Raw genomic sequence first — 11,294 nt, forward strand, 5'->3', positions numbered from 1 at the left:
ATGTTAAGTTCGGGTTTTGGAAGTTTTCTTTAACTGGAGGCTTTCTTTGCATAACAGCTAGATATACTGCTCTTTTTTTGTTGTTGTAAGTCCTTTAAGTCAAAAGTTGAGGTGTTACTACTGGTCAGTCTTCTGGGAATAGATGGCTTTAGCACGGGAGAAGTCTTAACTCTTCTTGAGTGAGTACATTGCGAGTGCAGAACTCTAATCTCCTCTTTATTGTTGCTGCCAGAAACTCCAGATGAAAATGGCAAAACCCAGCGAGCTGACAGTCTTATTACGAAGAAGATAAAGAAAAAAAAGAAAAAGAAACACCGGGAAGATATGAGGGGAAAACGCCTGAAGATGTACAACAAAGAAGTGCAGACGGTATGTGCTGGACTCACTCGCATTGACAAGGAGACCCTGTCTCAGGGACAGTGTGACACCCTGGAAATGAACAAGGAGTCCTTCAGGTATCTGAAGGATGAGCAGCTCTGCAGACTGAATCTGGGTATGCAGGAATATCGAATACCCCAGGGAGTACAAACACCCTTTGTGACACACCAGGAGCATTCTGTCCGTAGCAGCTTCTTGAAAACTGGCACTAAATTTAGTAACTTCATTCACGAAGAACATCAGTCCAATGGCGGTGCGCTGGTCCTTCATGCTTACATGGATGAACTCTCATTTTTGTCTCCAGTGGAGATGGAGAGATTTGCAGAAGAGTTTCTTGCGTTGTCATTCAGTGAAAATGATAAAAACGCAGCTTACTATGCTTTAGCCATAGTACATGGAGCAGCTGCCTATTTACCAGACTTCCTGGATTACTTTGCTTTTAACTTTCCTAACACTCCAGTGAAAATGGAAATTTTGGGCAAGAAGGACATTGAAACAACGACAATTTCAAACTTTCACTCTCAGGTAAGAAGTGTTTAAAGACATAAACGTTGCACTGCATCTAGATTTGATAATTTCTTGTTAATCCAGAGCACGCTTGGCCTAAAATAGGTGAGGCATAATTTTTTTTCTAAGCAGATCAATAAATTCTGTAACAGGCTTAAACTCTCTCAAGTTCTCAAGCTGTATCTCCATGTAACTTAAATGGATGCAACAGTAATAACTAAGCATGGAGGATCTGGATAGGAAAACCTCTTGCGTTTGACTGGTGATCAAGCTTAAAAGTATCTATGAACATTCAGCAATGTTACAGTTTAGATAAACTTGTTTCATAGGGAATAAAACCTCTTTCTGCTTAGCCTAGCCTGAGAACGGATTCACGCCCCTGCTTAAGCCTTTAGTCAAGACTTTGATTTAACTGGTTCACCTGTTGTAAGGAAAAACCTGAAGCTCTGTAGTGGAGTGCGCTTCAGTTCTGCGGCAACGGACCTTGTTTAGCAAGAGCTTTTAAAATGGTGATGCTTGTGGGTGCGCTATCTGGATCCTTCTGGAGTTTGCCAAATGCTTTTAAGCAAGATTTGCGTTGGAAATATAGTTCCTGCTTTAGAGAAGGCTACTGCACGGTCGCTTCTGGAGTCTTGGAATACTTTCCAGCATTTATCATAGATACGTGTAAACCAGTAATTCTGATGCTGAGCTTATGAAGGTTTGACAAGGAGTGGCTGCTGCAGCACTTACCTTAAAACAGCTTCTGTTTCTTGGTTTAAGTAATTCTTTGTGCTGACAGAGCTGTGTCGGAGTGCGTCGTACTCCAAAAATGGTCTGATGAGCTTGTTAACTGCGCTTGGCAAGAACAGGGCAGCTCTGCACATGTGAAACTTGTCCACAGGTTAGGTTTCCAGTTCTTGTGTGTCAGTGGTTTATCTGTGTTCTTTGACATCAGGTCTGAGTACGTCTGATGACAGCCCCAAATGGTTAACGGTGCCAACTGCGTATTTAACAGTTACGCTTTTTCTTGGTGAATGTCTCCATCCTGTGAACGTGAACAGCTTACGCTATAAATACATGTGAGGAATTGTGGTGGTGAATAAGAGGCTTCACTGCGTTATAGCCTGTGCTGGCATTTCCATTAATTCTATTTTCAGGACTGTCTAAACTGGATTGAATTGTGACAAAAGGTTCAGTTGGTCTAAACCACCTTTCTCGGTGCAGCTTCAGCACGCCGTGGTTAATGCTCTCTGGCTGAAGCGTGGGCGCAGCTCGCACGCGGTCCCAACTTGAGACAAGTGAAATGGGACTCTTCGGAGAATAGACATGGTGGTGCCGTACCTAGCTTAAGGGTGCATTTAAATTTATGGTGGGTTTGACTGTGATGGGTGCACGCTGCTAGAGCTCCAGTAAAAGGAAGAAGGGTGAGATGCCCTGCCCGGGAGAGCCGGGCTGTGCCGCGGCCGTGCCCTGGCAGTGCTCTGGAGGAATGAACAGGCTGGCGACGCTTCAGTTCCAGACCTTCCTGTTCCCATATGAGAAATTATACAATACACAGGCACTTTGTAGTCACACCTTTGCAGATTAAACGTGTTACAGTGGTGTTGTATGCTCTAATACTGGTATTATTTTTAATTGAAGACACTCGGTTAAAAGTCCCCTGGATTCTGGGTGGAGCCTTCTGCACGCGTGAGCTGGGTTGCTGTGCTGAGCCGTGCTGTGCCAAGGGCAGTCTGAGCATGAGGTGGGCGTGAGTCCTAGAGACTCGGTGTCAAGAAATCAAAAGTTGACTGGAAGTTAGTGACCTTTGCCTCGTACAGCATTCAGCTGCTTTGTGTACCTTTTCAGAAAAACTGATTTTTAGTAGGAAGTGTCTTCAGTTCAATATAAGGACTTTAATCTGGAAGATGTAATAAAAGTCTAGTGATAATTAACTCCCTTGCAAGGTAAATTCCTTCGTTTGCGGGGCAGTGAGGATGATGTAAACTGAATGTTTATAACGAAGCACTCCAACAGGTATTTGTAGTATAACTTTGGTTTCTGTATATTAAAATAATTAAGCATCAGTGTTCTGGATTTTTTTGCTTGTATTGGCACTGGCTCGTTTGTTCTAATAGTTTAGTTCTAAAGCAAAGCTTTAGTTTGGAGTTACTTGAAGTAAGAGCTTTTGAGACTCAAATTGCTGAACAGTAATTTGTAAGCTTTCTTCACGTGATGATTTACTTTAATCTGAAAGTTCTTGGCTGAGCAAACTTATTTTCCCTAGCAATTGTTTCAGTACAACTGCTCCTAGCATAGTGAACAAATTTTAGCAGTCAAAGTTCTGTGAGTGATTCAGGACATAAACCTCTGTCCACGCAGGTCGAGGGGCTGTGGTGCAGCAGTTGGCTCACGGCTGGCTGAGGATAAAGCTGTACGTGAGGCTGTCTTTGGCTCCTACCTGGCTTGTAATTAAAATATGTGTGTGTGCAGTCAGTGCAGAACTGCCAGCTGCATATGTAGAAAGCTAAAGAAAAAGGAGGACTCTAGAAATAGGAGTGAGCTAAACTCCTATAATTAAGCTAAATATCTATGGCTGCTACTAGAGGATAAAACTGCAGCAGCGACTGTAGCTCTTGCTTTACTAGTCTCGCTGACTTTACCTTTCACAGCTTCACTGAGTAGTTTTGCTACATCGGGTTTGTTTACTAAACTGCGAAACTTAAAACTTAAGCTGCTTTGCACATAGACCTATAAATGGAGTTACGAAAGGTATCACACTTTCTGAATATGATTATAAAAGAGCAGATTTACCAGTTAGCCTCTGTCCTTTGTACCTGTCCCACACTTAGCCAGGCAGATTGGCTGTAGTTCTTCACAGCTAGAACCACTTGATGAGTATTGAGAGGCTGTTGAACAGTGATGGAAGGCTGGGGCTCGGACACACCTGAGTGTATAAAACAGACTTACTGTGGCAGATTTTCTGGTCTTTTAAATGGAATAGCTGTTGCACTGACACACAGCCTGCGCTGCAGCTGTACAGCACGTTGTAGCTGCAGTCCATAGGACGAGACTAGAGAATGCTAGAGTCCTGCCAGTGGTTCTCCTCTGGGAATGGGAAGTTGGCAGGAAAAGCCCCCAGGTGACCTGGGAAAGGGGGACAGGCTGTGCTACAGAGGGTGGCAGAAAGCTGAGCGGTGTTACAGTGTTCCTGGCCACAGCAGGTTCTGTTGCAAATGGTGATCCTTAATCTTAATCGCGTGTGGCAGCACTAAAGCTGTGGTGGCATTGTCTCTTCCTTTCTGGCCGCTCAGGTCAATCGGACGTACTGCTGTGGAACCTACAGAGCAGGACCCATGCGGCAGATCAGTCTCGTTGGAGCAGTGGATGAAGAAGTTGGGGACTACTTCCCGGAATTTCTAGATATGCTAGAAGAATCTCCATTTCTCAGAGTAAGCAGTAACTTGTGTTTGGTTTAGAGCAGTGTAGTTATTCAGCAATTACCAAGTCTCATGTATTTTTCAAGTAATTAGAAACCATGATGTGTTTTCTCTATTGATGTGCTTGGGCTGCATTCTTTCCTGTGTCTGAGTGAAAGGTACTGAATTAAGTAGCTACAATTGTGTGAATAACTAAAAGGTTAAATATAGTTTATCATATTGTGTGATACATAATGATCTCCTTTGCTAAAAAATAGGTTTGATAAAGCTCGACGTGTATCTTCTTGAACTGACTTTAACTTCTATGCAGTTCCTTCGACAGCAATTTTTAAAGGCGTCGTTTAATTTCTCTATCTCACCCAGTGTTTTGTGTTGTGTGTGTTTTGTGGGTTGTTCTGCTTTTGTTTTCTTGTAGATGACTTTGCCCTGGGGTACGCTCTCTAGTCTCAGACTTCAGTGCAGGTCGCAGAGTGATGATGGTCCCATAATGTGGGTGAGACCAGGAGAGCAGATGATCCCCACAGCTGATATGCCAAAATCGCCTTTCAAACGGCGCCGGTAATGTTTTGCTTTCCTTTCTCTGGTAAAGGTGAAACATGGCAGTTATGTCTGTGTTAGATTTGAGAACACAACACAAATATTTTGTGTGTGACTAGGCCTTCAGGAGGCTACTTCACAGATTTAAGTTTCGGTTTAATTTCTGCTTCACACTGGCTCAGTGGCTAAGACAAATACATTGTTTGTGATGGTTATTTTATTTCACCACTTGTCACAGTAGCGTATCCTAGATCAATGCTTTCTTAAAATGGAAACATCTTTTTATTATCCTTCAGGAGACTTGTTTTATTCATCTGACCTCTGTGGAAAGAATTAAGTTGTGGGGGCAGGTGAAATGCTCTCAACCAGCAGAGATCCTTACGCTGCTTGTGCTGCATTTTAATGTTAGTGCTGAAGCACTTGTAATACTGCCTTCTCCGGTAATATTGTGGTATACCTATGCACTTGGTGTCTTTCTCAAAGAGTGTGCTATAGAACAAGTTTTTAGGAAATAAGTAGTTGGAATCATATTTTAATTGTAATTTCAAGCAGAAATTTTGGACTTACTCCAAACCCCTCAACTTCAGCATCTATTAGAATAACTCTGTTTTACATACTGTCAAGTATGTAAGAATGTGGAAGAATCCTTTCAGCTCAAGTGAACAAACAAAATCTTTTTGTCATAGGATTTATTTCATGAAACTTGATCTCATAACCTGAATTGTACTTTGCTGTATTTTTTTTCAATCTTGTGTTGAATAAACACCTAGAAGAAATCAGAGGGAAGTGCTCTGGTCTTTAATTTTGAAGTCTGCAGCACTCAACACTTTAAGATGATTTTAATACAAGGATTTATCTCTTGAGTAGTCTGAAACACTTCTTAGTATGTCTTTTTATCATGTCATAGGTCAATGAATGAAATAAAGAACCTCCAGTACCTACCTCGGACCAGCGAGCCCCGTGAGGTTCTGTTTGAGGACAGAACGAGAGCTCACGCTGATCACGTGGGGCAAGGGTTTGACTGGCAGAGCACGGCGGCGGTGGGCGTCCTGAAGGCTGTACAGTTTGGGGAATGGTAAGTGCCACCGAGTGGCGGCTGCTCTAGCAGGAGGGGGCAGTTCTGCACATGCCCTCTTAGAGGGAAAACATCCATGGAATACAAACCTAGGCAAAGAAATGCTTTAAACCTGGTGATGGCGTACCTGCTGTCTAGAGCTTGAAAAATACAAGCTATATCCCTACAGTTTTTACCTCTTCTCGAGGCAGCAGGGAAGTTCTGACAGCGGTTTGCAGAACATCTTAGCAATATATGAAATAAGCCTTAAGATAACGTGCCTGGACCGTTGTCTGTGATTCTTCCTTTCCCAAATAGGTGTGTTAGTGATAACTTGTGTAACAGTCATCACTTCTACAGCTACAGTGCTTTCTCATTTCATGTACCCAGGGCAGCACTGTTGACCTTGCACAGAAACTAGACGTGCATCATAGTTACGTCTAGCAATTACAGTAGGAATTGCATAGCACCATTGGCAGTGTCATTAGATTTTCATATGAATAAAGGTGCCAGAACTTCCTTTATGTAGGTTCGCAGCCATTGAATAAAACCCAGCTCTTCATTGCTTTGGCTTCAGAGTTACTTTGTTACTTTGTTTTTCCTAGAATACAAAATTTTTCTGTCTAATTATGGAACAGAACAACTGAAGCAAGCTGTGGTTTCTAGAACAGAGAGCTCTGATAGTGGCAATTTGAACCTAGTTCTCGGACATTTCAGTCTAGTGTTTGTCCACAAAAACATCGCTCCTGTTGTGCCTCCATCAAGAAGAAGTAAAATAAATCTGAACCAGTGAATTATACCTCCTTTTCAAAATAATGTGTCTTGAGAAGTGATGACACTGTGTGCAGTGTGAAACTGAAGTAGGTCGTTGGTTTAATGAAACTTTCTGCTGGAAAGAGCTTATAGTTCTCCAACTCCACTTCTTGAAAAACTCCTCCAATTCTTACCTTTTTCTAGGAGTGACCAGCCTCGTATAACCAAAGATGTGGTTTGTTTTCATGCTGAAGATTTCACTGACGTTGTGCAGAGACTTCAGCTGGACCTGCATGAGCCTCCAGTGTCACAGGTATTGAATCTCCCCTGGTGACAGCTCAGTTCTTAGCCTTTTGGGAGTAGCTTCTGCCAGCGTTGAGGTTCACTGTGTAGCCAGCCCTCTTGTATCCTCGGTGGCCCTCAGCTCACACCTCCCGTGAGCAATTCCCTCGTGTTAGAATAGTTTGGTTGGAAGGGACCTACAAAGATCATCTAGTTCAACTGCTTTTCCTTTCCACCAGGCTGGATTTATGCCATGTGTCATGATACATGCTATAGGAACAATTAGAAGTTGATTGAGAAGGCACGTGTGCCCGTTTTGGCTTACTCTAATAAACTGGTGTTGTCTTCAGGTGTGAAGGCACCTGAACTCGGTCCTGCCAGCCAAAACAGTGCAGCCTCAGTTTGGTTGTCAACTATACCTGTACAATGCCCTTAACCGTTCTCTGTCATAAGGTGTGCACTTTAGATAAAAGATATTTGAAAAGCTCTATTCCCATCTGAACTAGAAGTTTTACCTGTTAAACAGAAACCTTCTGATTTAGACACAGAGAACGCTGAAACTAGGTGGGTACTGAATTGTTTGCCCTCAACGGAGTATACCACTAACTTTACCATCTTTCCTTCTCTCAGTGTGTTCAATGGGTGGATGAAGCCAAACTAAACCAAATGAGACGGGAAGGCATTCGCTATGCTAGAATTCAGTTGTGTGACAATGACATCTACTTCATCCCTAGAAATGTCATTCATCAGTTCAAAACAGTGTCAGCAGTCTGCAGCTTAGCCTGGCACATCAGACTTAAACAGTATCACCCCGTGGGGGAGACTTCTCGAAATACAGAAAGCAATTCAAGCTTGAACAGTAGTGTTCCTGGAAAGACAGAGTCAGAAGGTGAACCCCAGTGTGCGAGTGTAAAACTAGAGTCTGAAGAACCAGGTGTAGAAATGCAGCTTTCAACAGGGGTGCTCTCCTCCTCTGTTGCTTCAATATCAGGACTTGTGCAACCAGATCAGGTGGCCCAGCCCCTTCCAGGTTTTAAAATAGAGTCTGATCAGCAACACAATCCACAGGATCATGCAGGCTCTTCTGTGTGATATGTATATAATCAAACATTTTTTAAACAACTTTTTAAAATTTTGATGTGAAGTTATAGTTTTATAACTGGCTTATGTTTTATTGGAGAAATCTTGCCTATAATTCTATAAAGAAAGGTGACATTCCAAAATGTCAAGCATATCTTTTTTACACAGATTATGCAAAATTCAAGTTGTATTTTAACCCCTTAGTACAACCTGTAACAGTGGTCTACCACTTCTTTCTGTTTAAGTAAAGAGATATTGAATATCTCCTCAAAGTCAGACTGAAATTCCTCCAGGAACATAAAATGATTGAACTACACTGGTCAGTGTTATTTCCCTACTTTTACTTTATCTCTAATCTTCACCGGAAAGTGATACTGCTACAGAAGACTTGCAAAGTGATATTCCCATCTCATTTTAATTGCTTAAAAAAAAAAAGCACAGCACTTTTGGTGATTTGTGGAATTTTTGGTATGTCTGTTCTGACATGTTGGTTTATATATACAAGCTATAGAAATTGATCTCTCTTTCTTACAGTTCCTACAAAGGCAATCTGTAAAATTAACTGAAGAAAGTGTCTGATCCTGTTGAAATGCAATGACTTACTGACCTAACACTTCTCATAGCACTGCTCGTGTTGTTTGGTGTGAGGGTTTTTGCTTCCAAAATACATCTTCCCTGAACATGGTTAATACTAGTGTCAAAATTTAGAGAACCTATTGGTAGTCTTGTGGAGGAAACTGCTATCTTTGAGCACTTTAAGGCTTTAAAATACTAACCAACTCGGCAGCTTGTTTTGATCAGGTCATAGCGTGTCCAGCGGAACCACACCTGCCCTTGTACTGATGCACTTAATGCGGTAGCACTGAGTTGGTACCTCGCACAGTAAGGCTGTCCTTGCTCTAGGAAGTTCTGTATTGCTATTTCACAATAAAAAGTATTACAGCATCGGACTGCTTTTTCCATGCGTAGCTTTGGGTGCCCAGGTACTGTGGAAAAATCGGTGGCACATGCTAAATGTCAGCTGTCAACAGCTTTTAAACGGTCTTTCAATATTTCTGGATGTTAACATGTAATCTGTACTGGACTTTCACTCACCCCATTTGTTACTGCCCCTTCCAGTCATCAGAAGGAAAAGCCCCATCCCCTTCTCCCTCTCCCTTCCCCCTCGCTGCATTTAGGATACAAGTTGGGTTTTGGTGCAACTTAAGCTGTCTCCAGGTAACGTTATTTGTTCTAATCCTCACTGGGATAGGGAAGATTTGAAACACTATGTTAGACTAGACAAAAGCAAAGATGCTGTGTTAGTTCTGGATGCATCTTTTTAATATCGATTATTACTCTTCTCTTTATAAGGGTCTCTAAAATATGTTACTCTATTATAAATCTTACTTTGTGCAATATTGTTTGTGTAGGCTTTTATATACGTATTAGCACCTCAGTGTAGAGGTCACTATTTTAAACTGATAGAAAAATAATCATCAGAAGATACTGCAGTGATTAGTTAGAACCTGTATTACTCCTTATGTGTATGTATGTATTGTCTTCGGTACAAAAATGAGGACTAGGAAATATTTCAATTTAAAACTGATTTACAGATTGAAGTGGTAGTGACTCGTTTAGTAATCTGTGTAAATAAGGTGTTAGAATGGAAAGCTTTTACGATGAAAAGTAATGTGATTTATGCAGGGGTGTAATTTAATCTTAGCAGAAATTATAGATGACCCAGACCGGTTCATAAAGGAGCCGTCTGTTCTCTGGTGGGTTTTTTCCACTTTTTATGTTGAGAGGAATTTCATAGCTTTAAGGGTTGTGCAAAGTAAAATTCCTCACAGGCAATAGTGGTTTCAGTTCATCCTTCACGTTCAAAGATCGTATTACCCAAGGGTGTTCTTTCCTTTTTATGGAGTCTGCTAGTCTTCCAAGTGCCCATTTCACTTCTCACATGTGCTATTCTTCGGTCGCGTCAGTAGAGGTACATCGATTCGGTGGCCATTCTGTGGCAGCCAGCACTGCGTACAATCACTCAGGAATTGACAAATCTGCAGGTGCCACAGTGAGACTGCAAACATAATTTTACAGGCAGAACAAACAGATTAAGAGCCCCCGTAACACCAACCTGTCTGTTCTGTCGTGAAAGTTGAAATAGAATAAAGAGGGATCAGTGTGGAAGTCCTCTGTAAATGCTAATAGCATGTCTTCAGATGGATAAAGGAGGAAGGCTGGAGTGGCTCATGTTTTGTTCAAAGCTGTAGATACAGTGAAATCTGTGACTGCAGCCTGAAACACCTGGAAAATGGTCTGACTTATCTCTTTGGATGGAGGGACATGACCAATAGTGTCTCTCTGATCCGTTCAGTTACTGACTTAATATCTAATGTCAGACTTAAATACAGAAACGTATCTTCAGATGACTTGGATGTTGGTGATGCTGCTCTGGCAGGCTTGGAAGATTGAGGAGGAGAGAAGCAAATGGGATAGAAATCTATTCCCCAGATACTTTATCAGCTTTGGTATGCATCAGCCAAAATGACATCCTACTTGCAAACTCCCTGTCAATTCTGGATGTCAAGTGTGAGAGGGATGGCTTATGGAGCTGATGGCTAGGCTGTCTAGCCACTGCTTTTAGATCGCTTCAATTGCACTGAAAGCTGAAAGATGCAAATGGTCTCCAGAACAAGACTGTAGAACACTGACTTTCATATGCTATGGCTGTTTAGAAATGCTGTACCAAATTCAAGGCACTTAGTGTTTGCTGAGCAAATCTCTGGGTAGATCCAAGTAAACATTTCTGTCTCTCTCCTGTTAAATAGCTGGCTGTGTGAATTTCTCTAATATTTCATAAAACAGCCTCTGTCATGAGGGGAACTTTATCAGAGTTCAGGGGCGGTTCTATAGTCCCTAGCAGTACCCAGATAGATACAGAACAGTTCATAAACAGGACTGCAGCGCCCGGGTGCTGGGGATGCTCAGCTCTGCCCTGGGATCTGGGTGTCAGTGCAGTAGAAAACGCTCCTGCTTCACGCGGTGTCTGTGCAGAGTCATCCCGAACCGGGGTTCCTGCTCCAGGTGCTGTCCCTCGGTGTCCGGCCGGGGGCTCAGTGTTGCTGTGCCGCCAGAGGGCCCGCAGGGCGCGGTTGCAGGACGGAGTGTCGCCCCGCTTGCTTCCCCCGCTCCAGCCGCGCCGCGGGTCACCTTGTGCAGATCCGCGACGCGTTCTCTGGCAGGAAGGCGGGACACTCGGTGGAGTGTTCTCAGGGCATTTCTCATCGGCGCTTTCCGCAGGGGTGGATCCGCCGCACAGA

At 42.7% G+C, this 11,294-nt stretch overlaps 1 protein-coding gene across 1 annotated transcript; it reads left to right on the forward strand.

The window, feature by feature from the left end:
• Window positions 1-232: 232 nt before the first annotated feature.
• Window positions 233-8,428, forward strand: RSBN1 (round spermatid basic protein 1; the record flags this gene model as incomplete). Its single annotated transcript, XM_009873064.1, has 6 exons — window positions 233-903; window positions 4,161-4,298; window positions 4,702-4,844; window positions 5,731-5,898; window positions 6,835-6,943; window positions 7,543-8,428. Coding segments are annotated over 6 exons (1,691 nt in total), but the record flags the coding sequence as incomplete, so codon positions are not given.
• Between the last annotated feature and the right edge of the window lie 2,866 nt (window positions 8,429-11,294).

Source organism: Apaloderma vittatum, unplaced genomic scaffold (genome assembly GCF_000703405.1).
Source record: "Apaloderma vittatum isolate BGI_N311 unplaced genomic scaffold, ASM70340v1 scaffold15617, whole genome shotgun sequence".
In the NCBI taxonomy this organism is placed as follows: Eukaryota; Metazoa; Chordata; class Aves; order Trogoniformes; family Trogonidae; genus Apaloderma; species Apaloderma vittatum.